This window comes from Lepisosteus platostomus, chromosome 1 (genome assembly GCF_059453375.1).
Source record: "Lepisosteus platostomus isolate fLepPlt1 chromosome 1, fLepPlt1.hap1, whole genome shotgun sequence".
Lineage (NCBI taxonomy): Eukaryota > Metazoa > Chordata > Actinopteri > Semionotiformes > Lepisosteidae > Lepisosteus > Lepisosteus platostomus.
In genome coordinates, this window is record NC_142611.1 from 39,661,164 (window position 1) to 39,688,429 (window position 27,266).

Here is a 27,266-nt window from a genome sequence, read left to right on the forward strand (position 1 = left end):
TACTTGTGTAGTTTTGTGTGACTAAAAAAAAAGTTTATCTTCTTTGAACTCTTGAGTTATTGTTTGTATCTGATTCATTATTCAATTAATGTATCTTACTCATCATCGTTGAAAAACGTATAAAAACGATATTTTTATGCATCTAAAAAAACAATATTTGCATACCGTGTACAAAAAATATCAAGCCAAATCGCTTCAGAATAACGAACATGAGTACAATCAGCATAGGGGCAGAGACCTGTCAAGACGTTTAATTCTGCTGCCTGTAAATATCGTTGTACAAATATAAGAAAAATTACAGTCCGAGTTATTTTTTCTATAAAAGGAAGCATTCATACAATATAAGAGCTTTTATTTTTTTTACACACACACCAAAAAAAAATCAGGATTAAGAGCGTTGTTCTACCGATTAACTTCAAGATCATACGTTTCTGGTTACATTTTAAGTACAGAAGCAATGATTAATTTAGTCGATGGCGGCGCCTTTGTGAAAATAAACCATGTTAAATTTAAACATGATTTTTCTTTTAGTTTTGGCATGATTTTACCTCATCGATTCATCTGCTTCTACCACAGCGTGCCACAGTGAATCTTTGTTAGGGACATTTCAAGTCTCTGATTAATTGTTTCTCATTCTTTTATGTATAAATTAAGTAATTTGTAGCAAATTCGCAAACATAAACATCCACTAAACCCCCATACTAAACTACATGTTCTCTCTAAGTATCTTTAAAAATATCTGACCCTCTGACCCCGTTTACCTTAGCGACAGAGACGCGTCACGAGTGGATTAATCCATTTCATGAATGAATGTTAAACGCAGCATACGAAAAGTTTAATCAAAACATACACATTTTATTATAAAATATTCTCATGGGTAATATAAAATTTGGGAAAAGGTGTACAACTCATATAATATTGGTGCAATATATTGTAATCCCTACAATACTGCAATGGTCTTTCCCCAGTTTTAGCTTGCGGTAAATATGGCGTCTGGTTGCTTAGCGCTGTTCCGTTTAATCCTGACTTGATGATACTATTTGTTTCATAAACGTTACATTGTTGTTGTTTTGTTTATAAAGTGCAGTCTTTATTAAACATCATGTCGGATTCGGAAGAAGACAGTCAAGACCGACAGCTGAAAATTGTGATTATAGGAGACGGAGCCTCTGGAAAGGTGAGAGATTTTCAGATTTACATGATCTACTGTAGTATTGCAGCATCAACATGTTTCGGATTTAAAACGATTGTGATTTATCCAGTCATTGCTTCAGCTTGGGAGCCGGTGTTTCTCGAAGACAAATGTAGAAATACAAAATAAAGCAGGTTTCTTGTTGTGCCCTTGAATTTACACTTTTGGAAATTATATTCAAAACAATATTTACTAGTTGCATTTTAGTCGGGGATGGATTAGACTAGTCGCAGGAAATTTTATGTGCCATCGCTTAATGTGCATTCAATTTGATACGATTTATAAAGACAGCTTTTCTTAATGATATGAAGATTAACGTAATTTTTATCGAGCAACAGTTGGATCCCAGTACTGGCGAAATTCTTGCATTTCCATTACATAGGTCTAAAAACCGAGTAGGATTTCGTCTGCTGTGACTTTTTCTTTTTTCCTTCTCGAAAACAGACATACAGTACATTTTTTTACCCTCAAGACTTCATATATTGGTACATTTGCCTGCAAACAGAGTATTGCCTTTCCAAAACCAATTAGAAACTCCAAATTCATTTCCCTTTATAGACTGTGGTGTGAATAAACGGATTAAATGAAATTGCTCCTATTTGTTGTGGAGCAACAGATGATATTTTATGATATTTTGAGATGCTGCGCTTTGCTTTATGCAAGGCAGCAAGTAGCATCATCGGTATGTGACCCTTCCAGGTAATATAAACATCTCATAAGAGGAAAGTGCTGATACTGCAAACCTAAGGTTTTTAATGCCAAGAAAGTAGCCTTAATAACACCTGAATCGCTCAGTTCTACAAGAAGGGTGTGCTTGTTAAGATTAATTATCAATTCCGAAGTTTAATGTCTTAAATTGGAGACATTTTACATTTTAATGTATTTTTAAAAATATGTCCTTGTGATGGTCTGGGAAAATATTTGTCAGAGCAACTCTGATTCAGTCAAAAGCTTAATGTTGATAATCATCCTGTCCTCACAATGTCTAGTTCGGGGACAGTACATCACAAAGAGATAATATAACACTGCGTTTTAAATTCTTGGGTACTGGATATAAACAGTCATTACGTTGGGCAAAAACGGGAGGAGACACAGGGAGGTCTACATTTTTACCTTCTCGTATCTGTTTCATAGGATTAAGTCAAAATATTGTACGCCATAAACACATGAGATGGGCCGAATGGCTTCTTCTGGTTTGTAACCTTTCTACACATCTTCACGTGTGCGTTCAGCTCGCTTAGCCTTTTTTTCCCACGCAGCTGGTCCTTTAAACAACTTATTTTTCGCTCTTTCTCTCCTGTCAACAGTGTACCACGGATATTGAAAACGTAAATCAACCGTAACTAAATTGTAATACTGTACAATAGGGTTATATTGCTTAATTAAGGAAATTGCTTAAACTACATGTATTATTTCTATTACGTAATGCATTAAAGATTATGCTGTGCACCGGTAGATTAAATGACGTTCCAGACCAGATATTTCTGAGTTCGAATAGCGTGTTCTCCAATTTACGTTTTCCGTTTTCCGTCTTTAAATATTTTTTTATTTAATTTTTCAATACAAATGGGATTCAAGACTTGAAGAATTCAGGACAAGATTTCGGAATTTAAGACGTGGTTTGATACTTCATCATTGTTTACATGTACAGTGACCTCATCAGTCGGTCAAGCCTCAGAGTTTCGACTAACATCTCTCGGAAAGTGGTAGTTATTAGGTTCTTCAACACCCTTGCAAGCATTCTGTAACTTTCTGGAGGGTGGGAGGCGGTCACGATATTGAGATGGTATAATGATTGTGTTTTAAGCTACTCTAATCAGGCGTACACACACAAAAAAAGACTTGTGTAAAAAACGGAAGACCATATGGGGCCACGCGCTATACTACACAGACGACGCATTACGCAAGTTCCGCTCCTGCCGACGTAAATTGCAGGAGTGATAATAACGGGCGCGTGACAGGAGCACGCCTGTTTTTGCTTGAGTACAAAGTGATGTGAGTAAAAAAACGTGTAAAACGCGACAACTGTAGAACAAACTTCAGATTTTATGTACTTAGAAAAGCAGTTTTCACCCAGCAGCTACATTTTCTTCATTAGAGTTTATGGATTTTGTTCCTCTTGTATTATTTTTATTTTGTCAATTAAAATTTCAGAAATTAAACATAATACCATGTCAAGTTAACTTTGTCACTGAAAGATCCTGTTGTGATTTGAAACCATTTCTAGGGTAGAATTCTTTTAAAAAAATCCACCCTCTAATTTAATACATTTACAGTGTTCGAGATTAAACAGAAGTAATCACCATTCAGTGCATTTCTGCAAAGTAAAACATTTGTACAGAAGCTGCAGTAAATTATATATAAAACCAATATATTTCAACATTCTTTACGTTTTAGTAAAAAAAAAAACTTAATCGCAACCACGGTCTTGAGTTGGTCTCTTTACAATCCTGCCCTTCAAGTGTGATTTTGATTGACTTGTCTTGGTCTCTTAATATTGAAACAGAATAGCCTTATCCCACTGGTACAGAATGTTGTCAAGTTAAATTATCGTCATTTCTGTGTAGAACTTTAGAACTGTGCTGTTGCAGTGCTGTTGTTGGACATTCTATGACTGGATGTGAAATAATATAGATTATATTTAACCCCCTAATGTGTACAATATCAAGTTCTTTCCAAGAAGCTTTTGACAAAGTTTTGACTCGGTTCATTTTTTTCCATTTCTTTCTAAGCAGACAGTAAATTGAAGAAATGTAACGCATGTAGAGTATACAATTTTAGTATGACTGGATTTTCTCATAAATAATTTATCATAATCTCTAAACTGGCTTTCGCATACATAAATAGCACATACATTAATTCTTCCAGGAAAAAAAAAACTTCTCACTGGGTGAGAGATTGTGGGACATACAGATAAATATTTAATACACATTGATACTTGGAAAATATTTAGTGTAAAGTACAGTGTTGAACTGATTTCTGTTGCATGCCTACTCCCCAGTAAACACTGTAGTGTTTTTAGAAGACATTTGTGTCGGACACCATTAATCATTAATATGCTTAATGCTAATCAAACTTAAACAGAAATAAAACGAGAGATGTCATGGAAACTGCAAAATTGTTTTTCGGAATAACGGAATAATGGTATAATACAGGTTGCCTGTACCACATTGTGATGCTTTCTTTGTAAGCATCTGACAAAGCCCATTTGCTTATCATATGGTGTAAAGCCAGACCAATTGAAATTAAAGATGGTAAGAATATTTTTTGCTTAAGAACAGTGTTTATAGCAAAGAAAAGTGGTAGTCATGATAATCTTAAACAGTCTCCTTTTAAATGTATGTCTAAACTTTATATAATTGAGCAGAAATGTAGTCTGGTGAGTTAAAGTGCTTTTGGGGTTATTTAGTTCCTCTTTTTTTTAAACGGAAAAGTGAATTTAAAGTTATTTAGGCTTAAGATGAAATTGAATGGGCTTAGTATGAAGATTCATTTTTTTAAAAGCAAATTAGCAGTTGGATTTCCTTACAGAACATACAAGAGAAGCAGTTTTCACCAGATAAATCTTTGGCAGGGGCTTTTTTAAGTCTTTGGCAGGAGCTTCAGTAAGTTAATGACAATTGTAACACCTTGGAGAATTGCCAGGTGCCAGCTCTCAACTGTCTGCATGATTTACCTGCTTCTAAAAAAGTACACCTCCTGTTTGGATGTGTACTTTGACTGACATTTTGTCTGTGTTTTCTTTCATGAATTACTCACCAATTGCTATTGGATGAGTTTTTCTTGGACTCCTTCTCCTGTAATTCCCCCCTGTGGCTGTCAATTTGTAGACAGTAGGAAATATTTAAAAGTCTTTCCACTACCTGAAGTGGAACCTTTTTTTTTAAAAAAAAGTATCTCCATCTGCCTTTAATATGGATTTATATTTGCTTAGAGGACTAAGGACGATTTTGTGTTCATGATTTGTAGGTCTATCATCATATAGGATACTTCTAATTTATTTCTGCCCTGAAATATATATTTTTAAATTAAAATATGAGTGTAAACACTGGTTATAGGAACTGTAAGCAACTAGGAACAACTACTACACACCTAAACTTAGACATTTGTAAGTGTTATCACAATGTCCTCATTATTTTATATGATGAGTGCAAGAGCACTATATTTGCTATACAATATATTTGAGTACAAAGCCAATTGTGGTTCTAGTAGAATTGTGCACGTATTAAATTAATCTAGGTTATGCTGATTTTGAACAAAGTTGTCTTGTTGATGACATTTCCTTTAATTAAATGGAGTTTAATTTAATATAATACAACTTGTATATTCATAATCGTATAAGATTAATAAAATATGTAATGGAATAATTGTGATTTTTGTTTTTATTGTGATAATTTATTATTCCTGTAGTTATTTCACTTTGTTTGATATTTTGCTGCTAATTATTTGTTCTTTCTTAAAGGAATTGCAGTTATAAACAAAGATTTTAACCCCAAAACCCATGAGCAACGAGCTTTGATAAAAATAATTTTCTCCTTATGTACCCCATTCTTTTATTTATCTTGTTTATAGTATTCACAGATATAAAACACAACTTTCCCTAAATACTGAGAGCGATTTCCAGGATGTGCCATTTGACATCTTCATTGAAGTGTCTCGTGTAATCTTGTATTCTAAAAAATATCTCACGTACTGTCTGGCTTTCTGAAAAGTACCAAATATTTGTTTTGTTTTTTTAAGTTCATATCCAAACACTGAGTAGGATAAGCACAGGGCCCTTTTTAGCTTTAACCTTTTGACTTCTTTAAAAGAAGACCTCTGGATTATACTAGTGCTTCTTTCCAGGCTAGTTCAAATTATATGACAACAAAAGCCAAGCTACTGTAAAGCCAAAAGAGAAATGTCTTGCTTGGTTAAAGTGAGCATGTGGAGATTGCTTTTGCAGTTAGTGATTTTTTGGACTATTAAAGCTGAGTTTTCTATAGCCTGGTTACATTAGCTGTCAGCGGTTTCTCATACCAATGTGCATGCGCACTCTGTATTGATCCTTACACTTTCACTCGGATGGCCATAAGTTAAGTACTATCTTCGCTGATGATTAGACATCATGTCATAACAAGGCAAGTATTATGTGATTTGGTGGTCAACTTGTACCTTTCAAGAAACACAACTCCAAAATTTCTATTCACATACACAACTGTGTGTTTTACAGTACAGATATAATGCTGAGACTAGCACCATGCTATAGTTATGGCTAAATGTAAAAATATGTTTGAGTTTGCTTGCTAATTTATATTTCTGTGAAGATTAAGCTGTAAAGTTAGAATATTTTAGTGTATTATTTTTCTTCCCATTCATTAAATTGAATGACACTTGGCATGCTGAGGCTTTACAGCAATTTTCTAACTACAAAGAGATCTGTCATGGTAAAAATCTGTCCGTGTTTTGTGGCTGTAAATGACTGCATCCATCAAACTTTTTTGTTCTTTAATCTGGTAAATTAGGTGATTTAGGACTTTTGTAAATAATAGTTCAGTGCCTGTAGATTAAATATCACCTTAGAAGTAATTAAAATATCTCCAAATTATACTATATATTAAACAGCAATTTATTTTGTAGTTTTTGTAAAGATAATCTGTTTTGAAATGCACACGCATTTGTTCGTTTAAATAATTAGCTATAATATAATTAGTGAAATGGAAGAGAATTATATTTTCTGCTAGCAATAATCATACCTTCATTGTTTATGGTATATTCCATGTATTATTTAAATTTACACGCACTAGTATATAAAGTTAAGATAAATGTGGTCGTTCAGTACTTTTTTCAGAATATTTTAAATTAACTATCCAGTTTAATTTTATGTATTTTGCTGTGTGCTTCATTCTGTGTTTTAACTAAGAGATGTTATACTATATTCTTAAACAGTGATAGTACTGCAATGATTGGAAAAAAAACACTTGTGGTAATTGAATCTGTCAATTAAATATTAATTTGATGAAAGAAATGAAATAATGTCTAGTCTAGTTGGTCCGAAGGTGCAATTTCTTTTTTCACTAAAAAGATAGTTATTTACCATAGTTAACTAATTTAAGAACTTCAGCATTCTGGGAGAAAATCCTGAGTGTTTTTTAAATAAACTTTTATTATTTTAAGTAGTGTTGGTAAAAACAATTATGAGAATGTAGGACTATTTTAGTGCAATGAAACGACCTTTGTCTTGTATTTATTGTTATTTCTGCTTTTTACTGTGTTCTGGAATATACAAAAGAAATCTTGGGTTGAACTACAGTTCAACAACCGTTAAAATGAATTTTTTTCAACTGTGTGTTGCTGGTTTAGTACTTGAATGGCTTTAGGACTGTGCCACCCATCCATTTTCTTTACCAGCATTATGCAGCTCATGGTTGCAGGGGGAGTCAGAGCAGGGCAGGATATAGCTTGGAAAGGACTCCAGTCCATCGCAGGGCACTCATACACAAACACACACACACACACTCACGCCATACTCAGTTTTTATCGAAACCAATTAACCTACCAGTATGTCTTTGGACTGTGGGAGGAAACAAGAGCACTGAGAGGAAAACCACACGATCACGAGGGGAACCTACAAACACCATGTGTACAGCATTTCAGGAATTGAACCCAGGGCCCCAGCATTGCAAGGAAGCTGCACCACCATGCTGTACACGTATAATGTTATTTATTCCAATTATTCTGCCTACATCTTATAGCATCTTTCTCTGTGCAGATATACTGTAGATATGGTTGAGACAAACTATACTAATCCATCGTAGAGGCACAAATCTAGATTCAACATAAACATAACAACATAAAAAATAGGTTTATTTCTAGACATGTTGACTGTGATGTTCTTCATCATTTGCAAGTGGTCAGTAGTGTTTTTGTGTGTGATAAGCTGTGATATAATCATACTAATGATATGGCATACAGTACACTGGGAGAGATTTTGCACTTAGACCAAAATTCAAGTCAAAATTGAAGCATGAAGTTTTGAGTAATATTTCCCACATACAGTATAGGTGAGCTCTTTTGTGGTGCATAAAATCTTTTCAACATATTTGAAACTTTGTGCAGCAAATAAACACCAGGAATATTAAAAACACTTGAAGTTGACAACAAGGTCCATCCATCATACCATTACATTGCCACCGCTAAAACAATATTTCTTTAATCTGACCTCAGTAAACATTTTATTGTTTCTTCAGTATGAGAAAGAGAACGGGTATTCATCAGAAAATGTAATTTTTTGCCAAGTCCTATCTATATTCATGTGTAAAATGGTCTAATCCATTTAAGTTTACTAATTTTAGTGGTGCTTATATTAAATGCCTGGAGTTTGATGACCATAATCAAACATCTATTTGCATAAGACATCTTGACATGACCCCCAGTTGTGTTAACCACCATAATGAAGTAATTACTGTGTGGGAAACAAGATTCTCAGGTGGCCCCCTTTTGTCAAGGTTTTAAAAATAAGAGGAGGCAGTTTGTCCTTTGTAGCTTGTTTGGTTGCAGGTATCTAATTGATCTGAGAAACACGCCCAAACATTAACAGAAAGAAGCAGTGGAATTGCTATAGACAGCATTGCTGGGTAGCTTATTCTATACTCGCACAACACTTTTTTTATAAAGAAGTGTCTCCTGTTCTTAGTTTTAAAAGCACTTCCCCTTTACTTTACTTTACATTTGTGCTTTTAGTTCATGTTTCACTCGTTTATTCTGAATAGATCCATTGGGTTCACTTTTTTAATGCCTTTGAAAATTCTGAGCCCTTGAAGTGAGCCCCTTTATAGTCCTACTGCTCAAAACTAAAAAAAGACTGAGTTCTTTTAGTCTGTCAGAACAGAACATTCCTTTAAACCCAGAAGTGTAACTAGGCAGATTTAAGAGAAGTAGTGTCTTTTTTTGAATGTGGTGACCAAAATTGTACACAATATTGCAGTTGGGGTCTTATAAGTGCATTCTACAAAATTAATATAACATCTCTTGTTATATTTAACATCACTTCATTAACCCTTTACAATTTCTTGCATTAGGAATAATCTTTTCGCACACCCCAGCTTGCTCTCCATGAGACACACAGACAGAGAGAGAGCCTGGGGTCAGACCGCAGGGTCTGCCATTGTATGGCGCTCCTGGAGCAGTTGGGGTTAAGGGCCTTGCTCAGGAGCCCAACAGAGTAGGATTCCTCTGCCGGCTGTGGGATATTTCTATAGTTATATTAAAATGTTCACTTCTAATTATTTATCCCAAGATTCTGTTTGTGTTTTTATTGCATTTTCTGGAAGACATAGGCCTTAAATGATGTGTCTTGTTCATGAATTGCTTAGTCACACTTTGTTTCCCTTTTACATTTATAGTTTGTTTTTCTTTTTGCATATTTATCTACATTGAATGCCATCAGCCAGCTATTTACCGAATCTTTAATTCTAAATCTTGCTGAATTGCTTTTGCAGGTCCTCCTGTTTGATATCTGAAAACTTGACTAATTTGCTTCCTATACCAGTAGATCTTGATCTTCTGATATTATAAAATCAAACACTGTCTTAAAATCTAAATATGTGATTTTATAGTTTTCATTTGTGTCCGTTACTGCAGATTCTTGTTTAAAGAACTCTGGTAAGTTAGTAAAGCAAGACCTACCTTTTCCAAATCTGTGTTAACTTTTCTCGAATCATGTTACCATGCTGATTCGTAATAGTAGAAAGGGCTATTTGTATTTCCTTGGTTCAGTTTTGTCATCTTTTTTATAGATGGGTGCTACATTAGCAATTTATCAGTCAAAGGGTAATACTCGTGTTTTGAGTTAATATTGGAATCTCTTTTTACCTGAAATACAATGGACCTGTACCTGGAATTTTTTTATCTTAATTGCTTCAAGTAACACTTCTGCCTCTTCTATGCTAATATAATAATACAGATAAGGAACAAGTAATAGGTTTATTCCATGCTGAAAAGAGAAGAAAGAAAACACAATGTTTCGGCTGTAGAGCCTTCTTCGGGTGTAAGCCACCTGAAGTAATAATACAGATATGTGCTTTTCCTAAGACTGGAACTTAGTCAGTGCCGGAAATGAAATGTTCTTTTAAAGCATCAGCCATCTGCCTTTACATTTTCCTACCAGCTTTATCCAGTATAGGATCACAGGAGGAGCTGGAGCCTAAGCCGGCAAGCAGTGGGTGCAAGGCAGGCTGCATCCCGCACAGGAACTACAGTCCAACACAGGGCGCACACAGACAAAAACGCACACTCAGTTTTTACAGAGGTCAGTTAATCTACAAGCTTGTCTTTTGACTGGGAGGAAACAGGAGCACGGGGGGGGGGGGGGGGAAACGTATGCAAGATGGCACCAAACACTGCAAGGAAGGCAATGCTAACCACTCCCCACTGTGCCACCCACCTTTCAATATTTTACAATTAATAAAATTTATTTTGTATAGTGACTTTCACTGTACGTCATCACAAGGTGCTGTACAATAAATCAAACAAAGTAGACAGGTATATACATATTGCACATTATAGTCATTTAAACAGTTATAAACTAGAGTATAAAAATGAGTTTTAAGACGGGATTTGAAAGTAATGATTTTCATGGATGATCAGATATAGGCTGGGAGATGAGTCCGTAGTCCTGGAGTAATAGAACTGTAAGTATGGTCTCCCAGTGTTTGTAAGCTTGTATTGGGAACTAAAACAAGGTCAGAATCTAAAGAGCCCAAATTATATTTAGGTGTGTAGGTAACTGATGTAGTCAAACCATTCAAGCCCTAAAAAGGTGAACAGGGGTATTTGAATTTTGTCCTGAAATCCACAGGAAGGCAATGCAAGAAAGCTAAAATGGGTAATATCTGTTCAGGTATGTTAGTTTTGATTAAAGTTTGGAGAATTTTAAATGTTCAATTTGTTAAGAATGTGTTTGGATATATACCACTACATTATAATATTTAAGCTTCAAAAAGTGTGAATTAGCTTTTCTGCATCAGACTACAAGAGTTGTAGAAGGGAAAGCACAATGTTACAAAGAAGAAAAAAGACACCTTCACAACATGAACGTGAGCACTAAATGCAAGACTCGAGCCTTGCATTTAGTGCTCGAGCCTACCCCACGATTCGAACTACCCCAAGATTCCTCACTTGAGTGCTTGAACTGATTCTAGCAACATCAACAACAACATAATATGACATTGTGATTGAAGTTCATTAAACTTCATTTTCTTTTTTTTGTATTTTTTTTGCAATTTAGTAACCCATTTAAAACACTGTTTCTAGCTGTTTTTATTCACTTATTCTTTGGATTAAAATGGTTGTCTTGCAGATGGATGCATTTCATGTTGTAAAGTATCTACCAGCAATGTAGAAATATTTCCTCTCATTTGCACCGTGCCAATACATCACTGCAGTTACAAATGGTGAACCTGTGTGTTTGGACACTTGTAAACACTTGGACAGCTTAAAGAGGAGCGCAAAAATAGGTGTGGAGCTGTGATTGTTTCTACAGGTATATCACAAACGTATATCATCCTACGTACAGGCTAATCAGGACAGTGAGCATTTTCCTTGTCTTCATCTTTGCTATCTAGAAAATCTTTACTTCTTCAATCTGAAATGTTTTCGGTGAATGTTATAGAATTCAATCATATGTGTTTTTTTTTATTTCAGACGTCTCTGGCCACACGATTTGCACAAGAGGCTTTTGGGAAGCAGTATAAACAAACAATAGGATTGGACTTTTTTCTGAAAAGATTAAACATGCCAGGTGAGAATTCCTAAAAAAATACCTCAAACGTTTATTAGCATAGCATCTGTAATACTTGTGCTGACCAGCAGACAGATATTTTGAGAATTTTACTTAGACGTGTTTCTTGGGAATTCTCTATCTTAGGTTCTTACATACAGAGAAAGATGAAAGATCATTATGGTAGATGCAAAACCATGTGTCCTAGACAACTAGGAATGTAATAAAAAATGCCTATCACAGAGGATATAATAGAAAATGCCTTCATTTAAATGCATATCAAATAAATCTTAATACTTATTTTTACCGACAGTATATAATAACTTATTATTATAAGTTTATAATTTAATATTAGACTCAGAAATATTACTGCCGTAACATTTCTTCAAATATATAATTACCCTTTGTTCATCTTTAGAAGGTTGTTTTGTATCTTCAGATCCAGTCCAGTATTTGCTTGTCTTCTTTCCACTATGCCTCAGGCCTGGCACTGTTTTTCATTCTTTGCTTGTTCGATGAAATGATAAAGTTTGCTTTACTCTTACATCTGGTCATTAAGCTTAGAAACGTGGAAGTCAACAGCATTTGTATTTTCTTTTTTTCCCATTTTTCAAACTGGGTATTGTCACAGACCATGTAGCTGCAACTTCAAGCTTGGCAGTTGTACTGGCATAAATAACCCATTTAATTTACTACCAAAACTGGGTTCCTGCCTCAACCAAGATGAGAGCCTGAATACTGTTTTGATTTGCTCAGTGATGATATGTGACCTGTAGCTCCACTTGTTTATGAATTTGGCAGATGTTATTCAATTGAAATAAATTTTAAAAAAATAATTTGGTATTCTTGCATAAACTTATACAAATTTATACTTATGTCTACCTGTCTACCATTTTGTTTCCACGTTAATGTCAGCTTCTGTTTTGGGTACTACTACATTGAATTGAAATCAGATTTTGTCAAGAACCAAAGTTGCCTGTGATTTGCACCTTTGCAAATAGCCTCCAGTACCATGGGGTCATTAAGAGTTTGGCAAATTTGTTTGGTCAGGTAGCTCGAAACATAGGTATAATTTTAGAGTCTAAGGCTTTTGGGGCATTTTCAGGTGTGCAATTTGCTAGTTAACTGGGACTCAGGCCTTAGGGAAAACTAAAAACTAAAACATATTAGATTGTTGTACCAAATACACATCCTTCATGGGAAAAGGCTTGACATTTTGCACCCTCCCATATGTCTATGGAGTATTAGAATAGTAATAGCGTTGTATGATGTGATTGCCTTTCCAAAAGTGTTAATTAAGATAGCATGATAGCTCAAAATATCTTGTAAACGCAAGATTCAAATCATTTAAATAAAAATAATAAAGAAAACATAACCATGACCCATTTTTGTTTTCAAAATTTTTCAAGACAAAAAAGAAAACCAGTGAGGCTAGTCTGTATGAAAGTTGTAGTGTCACTTCTTTCACAGTTGCTGTCATTTAACTGAATGTTATAACTGACTTCATAATAAATCATTTGTCTGAATGGATGATTTACAAAATTAATAATGTAGATATTTTATCCAAGGAAAATAGTATTAGGTAGAGATTCCTTGCAGACCCTTCATCCAGCTTAGCTATGATGTATAGTCTAGATGTATTCACTGTGAAAATTTCCCTTCCTTTATAAATGTAAGTGAATGTCAAGTTGGTCCTCTTGTTGAATTCACTGTCAATCAGACAGTCTGCTCAGACAGTTTCTTAAGATGTAGTGTAAAATACTTCTTGGAGCCCTTTGGTTAGTGTCCAGTAAATAGTGTTCAGTGTGAAAGGATTTACTTTTTACCTCCTAGTGCATGATGGCCAAATCAATGTTTTTAGTTCTTTCTTGGCTGAACAGCACTTACAGCAAGCTTGTAGCTATGAGCCAAATATACTTTACAGGATCACTGCTGTGTCCCAATGGAGGTTAGAAATCTGACCAATATAAACTACATACTGTGTAGTCTTCTTTTTTTTCCAAAGGAAGAAAATATTTATTTTAATTTGGTTTTGTAGCTCTCCTACAAATTGGGAAGGATTATTTTGTATATAATTATATTTTTTTTAATTCACATTTTTCTTTGAGTTCTGTCTTTGTCAGAATATTGTACGTCACACAGAATATCTGGAATTACCTGTAGAATTTTGGTCGGTGGTTTAAAAGAATTTTAAAATATATGCTATTCTTTATAGCTATAATAAGGTGAGTTTCTTTTTCGTTGTTAGTGCATGTGTGTAGTAACTAATTGTGAATAACTGATAATTCACGCTTTTGGATTGAAAGAGAAGAATAATGTTTTGATTTTTTTTCTGTTGAAAATGTAAGCAAGATAAGATGTAGTATTGTACTTCACTAAATTTAGGATTTACGTAATTAGCCTAACGTGGATCACAGCTCTTTGTGACAGATTAGTTATGTTTTCACCCATACAGGCAAGCCAGTGATGTTTCAATCTCCAGATTTTAGAAGTAAGAGGCAGTGTACAGGATAGCAAGGTGCGGTCCTGAATGTACTGCAGTTATTGCAGAGAAGGCGCTCAAATTACAGTATATTATTAAAATAATTATATTATATTATTATTAAAATGTTAACTGAGTCAAATCAAATGCTTACACAGTTTTTATTTATATACTATGTTTAATATATACTATATACACATTACGGTTTCTTGAAGTATTTTCTAGAGTTGTTGCGGTTTGGTATTTAATTATGAAATTCTTGTGTTTTTAATGTTAGTTTCTTGGGAAATCCAAATATTTTCTGCTCGTAGTGGGCATATGAGGTCTGACAATGTTTTCTTTTTCTAGTTTAATATACTCACCTTAACAACATTACATTAAGAACAAAATAATACATTTGTTTTCCAAAGGTCTTGCAGGGTTTGACTTGATATTGCTTGGTGTTGGTGAAAGTACTGTGTTATGGATTGCTTTTTTCCCCCTCAGGGAACCTAAATGTTACCCTGCAAGTATGGGATATTGGAGGTCAAACAATAGGAGGGAAAATGCTGGACAAATACATCTATGGAGCTCAGGTATTGTAAAAAAACAAAAACAATCATTTTACAAATACAGCTGTATTAAAAATATTTTTAGTTTGTTCTCTTGCCAGTTGTTTTCTAAATCTGCTTTGCTTTGTACTGCTTGTATTTGCATTTTATTTAGATTTACTGTGAAATTAAAATATCTGTCTTCGGGGATTAAATTTCCCTCATTTATTTCCCTCATTTATACAAAATTCCCTCATCAGCTGCCAGGTTTTAATCACAAATATTTATGATAGATGTGTAAGTGCATATATTTTAACCATATCAGGAAGTAAAACAAAACAGGCCATACAAGGAGCTATGATGTAAGATAAGCTGCACATTTGGAGAGCATAGTATCTTGGTGATACATTGTAGTGTATTTTTTCTGATTGATCCAAGTGTTTCTGAATAAGTTTGAATGAATATGTATGAAACAAAACAAATTTAAGATAGCCAAGCTATATGCCAGAAATAATTAGCACCATTGTATAATAAATAATAAGGTGTAACTGGCTTCACATTTTCTGAAACTGTGTTGTGGGTTTTATCTTACCTGAACCATATATTAGCAAGGATACATGTCATCGTTCTGTTAAAGGTTTGCAGCTGGAGGACAGAAGTAGTCGACACTGCTAATAACATCCATTAAGTCTGTGTCCAGTTATTTTAGAGTTGGTCTGAGTATAATAGAAATGATTGTGTGGCTCTGTCTTTGTGCTTGTCCTGCTAAATGACTCAAGTGCTCGTTTGGCTGAATTAGGCTTTTTTAAACACTAGAAGACTGTGATACTGTAGGTAGGTGGCTTTGTGGTTTCATACACTCACAAAACATCTATGCAGATTAGTATTTTAAGGGGATTGCTTACCATAGCTCAAGATGTTCTAACTGATCAGTTTGAGTTTAGCGTGTAGCCCTTTACAAGTCATCAATGGAATACACAGGAATTATTGTGCTTGAAAGCATCCATTTGCATAACGGGCTTGAATAAGAATTTATGTAGCGAAAGAAGGTGAAAGCCTAGACTTTTAGTTTTCCCTTGAAATTTGCTTCTCATGCTACAGGCGCCACCTACTGTATAATCATAAAGTGTTATTTAATGAGCTTTTGGATAAAAACAACACAAAAAATCAGTTCTAGATAAATGGGCTTTTCTTCTATAAATATTATGTGCACATTCATTTTCATCTACACAAGCTATTACTTTTTCTACCCAGTCTGAGATATAAAAATATACAATTTATTGGTATTTTAACTATCTTCAACAGATTTGAGCAGCTGCTGAAAATATTGCTTCATTGTAATTGGTAGATAAGATTAAGATCTTAAGTTATTAGGAATAGAGAATTTTGGGTCATTAACTATAACTACTGACGAAAAAAATGTTCTTAATTTGCAATTGAAGTCATAAGTTGTGTGTGTTATCTCAGCACTTTACACACCTGACATTTACAAATTAATCCATTACTTGCTGGGTTTTCCTTTCCATAGGCCTACTGCAGAGTTCTGCACACTGTATTTTACTTTGTGTAATCCACTTTATTAGGTAAAAACATGTCTTGGGACAAGGAACAGAAAAATTCTGAATATCATTGTAACGAGATTGCAGGGGAATAATTTTTCTTCGTTCTATTATTCATAATAACCTTTCCCTACATTCCTGTTTTAGGCTTTATTGGAGATGTATATTTTTCTGCCGTTTATGCACATTTAATGCTTATGTTTTTAATTTGCAGGTGTGTTGAAATCTTGACATAAACTGAGCCATAATTAAATATCTTTGTTTTTCAGTTTTATTTTCAGTAACACAGTGTATGAGTGTTATATTATTTTTCATTTATTAATAACGTTTATTGAATGTAAATAGTATTGATTTTTTTTATTCACTATAGGGTGTGCTTCTTGTCTATGACATCACAAATTATCAGAGTTTTGAAAATTTGGAAGACTGGTTTGCTGTGGTTAAGAAGGTGAATGAAGAAGCAGAATGTCAGCCTGTAGTTTCTTTGGTGGGAAATAAAAGTAAGTTGGTTATAATTTTTCATGTAAACACATGTAGATTAAAAATAAGTCTTAGACCTAATGAAAAAAGACTAATGGACTTAATGAACCTACAGTACATAGACTGTGTGACCTTAGTGTATCTGCAAGTTCTAAAGACTCGATTGAATCTATGTTGCTGCTAAAAATGATAAAAATAGATACAGCCAATTAAAAGTCTTAATAAATTATAATACAGCTTCTTTAATTTTAACAAATTAAATATTACTTAATAATTATCTGTTATCTATTAGATTTGAATACCAAAATTGATATTCTTAACTTACACAAAACACAGGATGCTGAATTCTTTATAATGTTCTTGGTCTTTTCATTTCCACCTAATCTGATTTTTAAACAGGCTCCTGGAGTGTCAAACCAACATTCTCCTGGGATTTATTGTAAATAGAAATTAACCCAGGTTGCTTGGGAGCTCTGTGCGCTTTGATTTATGATCCTGTAGCAAGTCTCTGGGGCAGTGGTTATCTGTAGCTTCCACAGAGGGATAGGAATTATCAGGCACCAGTGTGCTTTTGATGGATGAATGATTTCTGCTCTGGAGACTCCATGATGTTAACCAGACCCATTTGGAAATAAAGACTAATAACGCTAAATTTTAAACATTCTTCTTGACAGATGGGGAGTTGCAGAAAAGAGTGCATCAGCTGTAATTAAAAATGTTGACTGTATGTTCTTTTTAGCTGTGATTGATTATGAATGGAGTGGTATCTCTGCACAGGAAATTCTGTTCCGTTACTTTGCAGAGTTGAAAGGTTAGGATTTAATGTACATATTAACTTGGATTCCCTGCTCCTGATGGTGATGCATTAGCTTCGCAATTTACAGTGAACTCTTGTACGTTTTGAACAGCAGTCTATATGGAACTACATTTAGAAACTCAGCACTGCTTAACATGCTCTATTCCTCCAAGGACAGAAACCCAAGAAACATTTGTGTGTTTTACTCCTACAGTTTGAAAAATACCACACAAATTGCCCTACAAGGAGTAATCAATTATGAGGTGACACTTTATAAATCCTTGAACCTTCACATAGACTTATTTTTCAGAGGCTATGAAAAGAAGTTAGTCTAGGTATCATATGGGAATTGCGTACACAGACATTTCTATTTTGGTTCCCTTCAGAGGAGTCACAAATGCTTTAATGTATTGAAGTACTTTTTTTTCGATTTAGAGCTTAATGCCTGGACAGGCAAGTAGAATGGAAAATATACAAACTGCCGAGGCTTTAAAAAATACGTCTGAAACTTTTTTAAATTGCAATGTAATTATTTGAATAATTTATATATATATTAACCTTACTGAATTACACCTTTTGATTTATTATTAATAAACTTGCTTCCCTGATTTATACCTGATATTATATTTTAACTAGTTCTTCATTAAGCCAAGTAGTTAATCTAGTTTAAAGAAGTATAACATTGCCATTATATTGTGTAAGCTGTCTTAATTGTCATTTAAAAATGAAATAAAAAGACAGCAAAACTTTTACATTAAAATTAAACTTAATACTCTGTCTTGACCTGTGGAACTGAAAAGGTGAAGCAATCAGTTGAGACAAAAGGATTTTGCAGCATGGGAGGTGGAATTTTAAAAAATAATTCACAGAATAACATTCCACTAGTTAAGAGTGTTTTATTTTAAAGAGTCCGTCCATCTATTTAGCTCATTTTTGGAATATTCGTAAATAGCAGTGGATACATTTAATTGACATTGTTTGTACTCTTATCAGTGACATTACACAGGGAAAGGACACTATATATATATAGTGATAATAGTTATAACACCAGGTCTCTATATTTAAGGTTGCACGACAAATTCATCACAAGCGTAGATGCGTTATAACCAGGGATACAAATTTGATCAAGCAGATGCCAGTGAGTTTATACATTGTGTTCTCAAGGGATATACTGTACATGGATGTTTCCATTGTGATAGAGTAAGTGGATCTTCCATTTAAATATTGTGCATCTTTTGCCAGTAGACAAAGTTAAATTAAATATTAAGTCTATATTAAATGTATATTAAGTCTTAAAGCAGAAAGGATTAAATATTGTAAGTTCACCTAGAGTAAAAAGACAATGGACTTAAGTGAGCTATTTAGCTCATTGATCTTCAACATGTTGAATTCCATTTATTTGGTTGAGGGTTGAGTGGGACTCTTTGGTCTTGAGTAAGTATTGAGTACGTTTTTTTTACTGATAAATGGCATAGACTTGTTAAAGAGGTAGCTTGGCAATGTCATATCACATCTAATATAAGACTTGAAACTACATTATTAGAATAACATAGAAAAGTTTATAAAAGAGAGGAGGTCATTCAGCCCATCTAGTTCATTCAGCTGCCAGTAGTTGAGTGATCCAAGGTTCTCATCCTGCCTTTTATTGAAAGGAGCCAGGACATCAGCTTCAGAAATGTGGTTGGATAAGTCAGACCAGGTCAGGCACAGGACTGCAAAGGGTTAAGAATTCGATGTAATACTGCTTGTAGAGAATACTGTTACCAAGTATGTGATTAAAAGAGAAGGGCTACTGCTTTGCAGCCCTGTGGTTTTTTTTTGCAGCCTTTTAAATTGTTAGATCTGGCATGTGAAACAACACATCTATTCTTTTCATTGAATCATTGGATAAGTGCACTTTTTAAGAAGGCAGGATGCAGTTTTACCATCCACGTGTATTCCAGACACTTCTGTAAAATAATGGCTGCTCTTGTAACAATTTAGAAAGGAAACCAATAAAACATTTTATTCAAACACACAAAACATACCCAGAACACACACATATACAAAAGAAACTTAGACCACACTATATGGAAGTAAAAATAAAAAGTTGTTTATGCAAAAAAATATTTAGATGGTTTTTCTAATCTCTTGACAGTTTCCTTTTGTAAATATAGTATATATGCTCAGGGTTTGTTTTTTAAAGAGTTAAAAACGTATTTATCAAAATGGATTTGAGCATAAACAAAATCTGTACAATAAATGAGCTTACCTCATTGGTCTTGTGACTGGGAATCCTGTCTTGTTTATAAACAGTGATTTCATGTTTTTGATAATGCTTACATTTTTATATTTAACTCCGACAACCAGTCAACTAATGATCTCTCTGTAATAGCTTTGATTTTGAGTTAAATATATATTGGATTATGTGCATAAAAATATTTTTAGTGAAAGTAGCTTTAGAAACGCTCTTTTATGAAGTACAAACATCACCATTACCTTCAATGTATCTGCTCTAATCTAAATGACTAACATCAAAATGTATTTTTTCTGTGCTTATTTCCTGATCATAATTCATTTATTGATTCAAGGAGTATTAGTTCACTTGTTTCAAGAAGAAAAACTTGAACAAAATCTTTTTTTTTTACAGACCTGTCTACAAAGCTAAACTAATCTGTTAAAAAAATAATAAACCCATCTTGCTATTCTGGTTTTTAGTAGTATGAAGAATGAGACTATACCTGATGTCTCCCAGTGACTCGGCATGCACAGAATGACTTGGCAGTTTCTTCAAGGAGCCTATAAGCCTTTGTGTAAAGAAGTTCTTAATTTTCAGTCTTCAAATTCTATCACTTGTCATTTAGACCATATTATACATGTTTGTATAGAGTGAAAACATTTGTGTAAAACCATACTTGATACTCGTGTGGATACAACACATCCAGTTCAGTTAATGTGGTTATCAGGAATATGTGCACTTTACACAAAACTGCTTCTTAATACACCAGTATTCCTAAATCGTGTGTGGATGTTTACCTTCATTACTACTTAATTTGTATTCTCCTACTGAAAGTACTGAAAGTACAGTACATATGTTATTTATCAGATAATTAGATTTAGTAGATAAGTTATTTTTTCACTGATATGTTTTCCCAATATATGCTTTTTTCATTTTTAATAATTATTTACTTGTTTAACAAAAGTCTGCAAGAGTTGTGTAGGTACTTTGAACTGATTTAAAGCAGACTTGTTTAATGTTCTCAACATCTGTTTAATAGTGTGGACAGTCTTAATTTACGTTTAGGCTCCCTCGTCTTGTGTTGAGTTTAAAGTAAAGGTCCCAGCTGACCTTGTCAGCTTTCCTTTAGTATATTATATTCTGAACACCTCAGTGACATTTATGTTTTTTTCAGGACCAAAATGATTTAGTTAATTGTTTTCAGCATCAAAATATCTTTAGCATTTTTTTTCATTAACTGTTATGAAGTTAAAATACTTTTTTATTGGCTAACATCATACTTTATCACACAGATACAAATAATCATACTTAGACTAATCAGTGATTAGTTTCTTCATGAACATAGATGAAAAAAGTTAATTGAAGCTTGAAGGGTACTTCACCTGAGCACAGGTCAGGTGAGCAATTTAGTATGAACTTTTTAAATAATTACATTAAGGTATTTATTCTTGCTAATTAATAACCAGCTGGAAAAACACTGTGTGGTACCCCTAAACATGAAGTACAGATACAGAAGTCTAGATTTACATGCAGGTTAGAAGACCCAAGTTTGTGTGCACACTTCTCATTTCCTGTGCTCATTCCAGTTTCTGTAGTAATGCATTTATAAAGTGCAGAATTTCTATACATCTACATAACTACATGAACTGCACCAATGGATCATTTAGTTTCAAAATTAAACGTCTGTAGCAATATAGATTGTATCAAGTAGTTAGTTTTCAGCTGAATAGCTTATCCTTTGTACATGAATATGGATAGGGTATCTGTTATGCTATATATACAGTAGGTTTCAGTGCTGTATGTGTAATTTGTTTGGAAGTGTGACTGAGAATGATAGAATCTTGTGGAGAATGAGACATCATATGTAGGTAGTGATGTAAGGCAAACCTGTAGAGCTGAATGCATTTCCCATAACGCGCTCTGTAGGTGAAGTGAGTTTACTATGAAAAGGGAAAAACTATTTTGCAGTAACTTAGAAATACAAACATGTATGTCTAGTGATTACATATCTGTTCTACTAGGTGCTCAAGTGTAACATTTAAAGTTATTGGTATGAAAGCAATAAGTGCAAAGTATGTCAGTCTCTTCTAGTAATTACGTGATCCCATATGTGATTAATGAGAGCCAGTCTGTGTTCCTGTTCTCTTCCCCGTGTGTGTATTTAAAGTAGTTTACATACTTTCAGAGATTGTGTTTAATTGATTGCTGATTCATACTCTTATTGATCTTATATGTACACACTCTGATACATTATTTTTTCTAATAAATAAGCTTTGTTTGCCAGGAGTAACAGTAAAAATACTGCATTACAAATGTTTGTGTATTGGTGTGTGAAAAATAGGTGCAAATATTTTTTTTTTATTTCTCTGAGACAACTACATTGAACTCAAGATGCTGACGGGCAATACCTATGTAGCAAGATTAATTTTTATTTCCCTTATAACCCAAGCCATTGTCTTCTAACCAAAATCTGATATCTTGTCCTATTGCTACACTGATTAGCCTTCTTCTGTAAGTGTTGCATGGCTGAATATCCTTTGTTTAACTATTGAACTATTGCAACAATTCTTTGGACCAGTCAGCTTTGAAAACTGTAGTGCATTTCATACTCCATTTTGACTGATCCTGCATTTCACTTAAGCATTTTTAGTCACTGAGGGCCCAAGATTCCTGTCCTTAGTCATTCATCTGCTTCCAAGGATAACTTCTAGTCCTGGCTTCTGCACTGTGTTGGAAATAGTGATTGCTCAGCCCCCCTTAGTTTTCTGAAAACGTTAATCAAACATCTCTAAACCCTTGTTTGGTCTATCCTAAAAGGGTTCAGTTCTCTTAACCTAACCTCATAAGTCACCCCCTTTTGTCGAGAGATTTGTCTTGCTGCTTTTTGTTCTGGATTTGTACCAGTGCTAACCCCTATGTAGAAAAAGACTTTTTGCCAAATATCTGAAGTCAAAATTGCAGACTATTTTTCGTGATCTTTCTTAAAAAAAAAAGTACTTATCCTCCCTTGTTTTACATGGACATGACTGTACAGAAAAAAAATCTATATATGCATTTCTCCTTAATGTGTGAGCTTTATGAAAGACTTTATTTTTAAAATCACTGAAATCTCATAATGTGTTTTGCCACCAACATTGTTCTTAGTGTTTACCCACTTGGCAAAGTTGAGCAGAATATTTAAGGAGCCTTGTAAATTTGCCATAAATCCTGTCTGTTCAGTGTAGGCTGCACATTTCTTAATGGAGAGATGCTAATAATCCAGGGTAAAGCTGAATGTGCTTCTGTTTTTGGTTTAGTTGAAAAATGTTGTTTCTGGCTCTGTCCTTCATACTTAGGTCTTCTTATAACAAACTAAAAGCTTTTAATTGCACCTTTGGGAATAGTTAGGCTACAATAGACATATGGTGGACAAAAGCCGAGTCTAGTAAGAGCAGTACTACTATAAACAGGAGATGTGCACGTCAGCAATGTCGGCAGTGCACAGGGAGATGCTTACCACAGACTATTATGGATAATTGTCTTATCCCACATTGCTGTGTTGTAGAACTCCTTTATTAACAGTTATCAGTGAAAACAAATGTACCAAATGCACCACTGCCCGCAATATGCTTATGTCAATCACATAGAGCTATATACAAACATAAATACATAAAATCAATTTGCATACCCTATATTTTCTTGATACATTTTGAGTTTTTTTTACTCCTGAATCAGCTCATTGTAATAGACATTTGTATGTTATCCTAACTTATTTAAACACACCTTCTTTGGAATATGTACCTTATTTTAGTAATTACTGTAATAACATTTTGGAAGTTAGAAATATGCATTTTGTATTTCTGTGTGTCTTTTTGTCTATATACAGCATTTTGTGTTTTTACACTATCAAAAATACAAAAAGAATTAATTAGAATTATATAATTAGATCTATAATTAGGATTTTGATAAAATTCAAGGTGGAATAAACAACTTAAAGATGACATGCTTTAAGTCAGTTTGGGTTTAATTTTTTATGCTGTTATACTATTAATTGTGATCTGCTTAGGCAAACAATGTCATAATAGCAGGAGGTTTTCTTTCTTTCCTTGTCAAGGACAAAAATGTTTGTCCATGATTTCTTGGTTTTTATTGTTGTACAGATGACAACAAGAAAAACTGGTATAATTTCAGGTTGTGGAAAGGTTTATGTAAAAAAAGCAAAACTGTTTGTGAGGTGATTGCAATGTTCAGATCCATATTGTTATTAAGAACTCATGATTTGTACTCCAGTGCAAGCAGCCCTTGGTTCATTGACATGAGTACTTTCTGTGGCTGATCTTTGTGGTTGACCTAACAAAAGGTTAAGTATTAATACAAAATGTTCGCAGCCAAGTAACAACAAAAACAACATGTTCACAGTACAATTTATTTGATTATGCATTTACTGTAATATTGAATGTCTTCATTCATTTAGCCATCTATAAGACAAATATTATTGCACGTCGTGGATAATGCGTCTTTTTAAGGCTACTTGTGTGGCATGTCACAGATCATTAACTGCCCATAACCACCTGATTTGACGCTGTCTGGAAGCATCCTTGCGGTCATACAGTCTTTTATTCCTCTATCACAACAGAACATTGATGTGCAGGAATGACTTTTCTAAGCTGAAAGAACAAAAAGGTACATACTGTAGGAAGAAGGCTACCTTCATGCTATGGTTTTGAGACAGGATAGGAACGGTGATACATATACTGTACATGTGTTGGTCAGAAACGCAAGACAAAATGAAGAACCGAAGGAAGCGTGCTGCTTGGCTCGTTTTATTTCATTTTGATCCTCGGCTTACCAATTACTTTTAGTTTCATGACATGTAACCATTGCATTTAACATTGCCATTGCTGAGCAGAAATGAATGAAAATAATATAATGTGAATGCGTCTTCATGCGTCTGCATTTTATTGCAAAAAGAAAGGCATGTATGACGCCTGATACATTATGTTAGATTACTTTTCAATAAAATGAGATGAAGGATTAGAGAATGTTGAATTTATGTATTAGGTAATGTTTTTGAAAGATCCTAAATTGTTTTTATTTTGTGTATATTGTTCTAATAACAATTTGCAATGGGAAAGAATATGACTTGCTTAATTAATTATACAGCATCATAATAAAATATAGAAAGAGCCACAATTTACTCTTTGCTTATCTTATATTCAGTAAATGTTTGTTTCTATTCCATATATAAAATTAAACATTATTTCTACAAAATACTAGGCCATTTGAATGGAGGCATATGAGATGAAGCGAAACTCATCATTTGTCATTCATCATTCTTCTCGTGTTAGTAAAACGTTCTAGGAACCATATTTTTAAAACATTTCCAAACAATTAAAACCTTTTCACCTTAAAACAGCACAGATAAGTTTAGAATTAAAACAGCATTCTTCAGTAGACTAATTAAAGAGCTAATAAAACATTTTTTTTAGTTTTGTAGCATTTGGTGTTTGTCAGGTGTCAAAACAGGTGGTCCAGTTAACACAAAGTAAATATTTTATGAATATGCCCTAGATGTTTTATGGAGACCTTTTTGTAAAAACATTGATAATTATATATTGGTACGTTTTTGGACCTTTATATATTTGTTATATTAATACATACTGTACATATATATATACAGTATATATGTTTATAATCACGAATGACTGCTGAACAACAAAATCTTTTAGTCTTTTATTTTATATAAAGGACTAAAGGACTTTATAATATTTAGTTTAATTCCTTGTGGCTTTTGCCTGCTGTATGTTTTACATTAAGGTGGATGTGTTAATTATGACTTCTTAAAATTCATTTCTTCAAATATTTCTCATGTTTCAAATGTATATTCCAGCTCATTCTGGTTATTTTGAAGAGTTTGTTAGAATTAATATCAGAAAATGTTTTTGCAGTGCCATCCCTGAAATTTGTAATCTAACAATGTCAGCTCACTTACACTGTACAGTTCCATCCTTACCCAGCCTGTATTTAACTTTTACAGGAAAAGTCTTGATGCTTTCCAGCATCAAATTATGGTTCTGAATTCTAATGATTCCTTTGTGCATTCAGAATCTAGATTTGTGTCATAGAGCACAATGTAGAACTGGGTGCTGAAAGGATGAGCTATGATCAATGAACTGTTGACAGAACACTTCTGCCTTGAAGAAAACTGAGTCCCTTGACGTTTTTTCCATGTCAGGCCACCCTGTTTCTTCAAAGCACAAAGAAAGCTCTGTAATGATATCTTTGCAGTTGAGAGGCTTCTCTTGCTGCTTATGCCATCAAATCACATCTTATTACTGTCTACATGTACAATGTTGCTAAGAAGTACCTTTAGAAACATATTTTAAGTGATAACTGGTAGTTTAGTAAAATGGAGGCGTACTGATCTGTGCACACTGAGCTTAGAAATGAATATGAAAATAACTGCTTAGTTATGTAATAAAATGGTTCTTCACACATGTGTTATATCTCAGTGTAATATGAAAATGGTGAAACTAGGCCTTTTCTACATTTCTATCAGTGTTCAACTCAAGTTTTATTAAAACAAAACTGTCAGAAATTGTTAGTTTTTTGTAAATAGATTTGCCATGAACGATAGTAGGAGTGAAATGTACTAAAGGAAGTATGAGTTTAGAAGTTACTGGTGCCTTCTAGGTCTGCCGTCTTGAAAGTTTGGTACTCCTGATTTTCTTTACTACACACTCGACGAAGATATGGTTAATGTAAATGTTTTATTTGTATAAATTGTCACATATGTGCAAAAAAAAGTACAATAATTTTAAAAGCCAGAAAACTACTTGTAATCAGCAAGATTAGACACTATTTGATATTACTTCACCCTGTTTGCTCTTGGCCGCTTGTCATAATTGTAGAATACCAAAGCTTTTAAAATTAACCACTTTTAATCCTTAAACTCTAAATGAAAGCATAAATAAAAATATTACTGACCACAAAGTTTTGATGTGTAATAAAACTCAAATGAAATGATGTAATACCTAATGGTTTTGGACTTATTGATATTGTTCACATAGGTATTACTGACTCATATATTTTTTTTTTACCTATTTTATACCAGTGCGATATACAATTAAGGTTTTCTAAGAGAGTTCCCTTAGAAATTAATTGACCCAGGTTAAAAGTTCAAATTTGCCCTGTGTTGTGCACTTTAGCAACATTTTTATCTTTAAAGGAACAAGTAATAGGTTTATTCCATGCTGGGAAAAAAAGAAGAA

General features: G+C 33.6%; 1 protein-coding gene across 3 annotated transcripts in view; it reads left to right on the forward strand.

Moving 5' to 3' along the window:
* Nucleotides 1-968: 968 nt before the first annotated feature.
* The window catches only part of rab28 (RAB28, member RAS oncogene family), a 45,670-nt gene continuing 19,372 nt past the window's right edge, over nucleotides 969-27,266 (forward strand). For all 3 annotated transcript variants that reach the window (XM_088628433.1, XM_088628448.1, XM_088628439.1), the window contains exons 1-4: nucleotides 969-1,177; nucleotides 11,876-11,972; nucleotides 14,920-15,008; nucleotides 16,893-17,022. In XM_088628433.1, coding sequence (XP_088484559.1) covers nucleotides 1,103-1,177; nucleotides 11,876-11,972; nucleotides 14,920-15,008; nucleotides 16,893-17,022 — 391 coding nt within the window. In that variant the 5' untranslated portion in view covers nucleotides 969-1,102. The remainder of the gene's footprint in view (nucleotides 1,178-11,875; nucleotides 11,973-14,919; nucleotides 15,009-16,892; nucleotides 17,023-27,266) is intronic.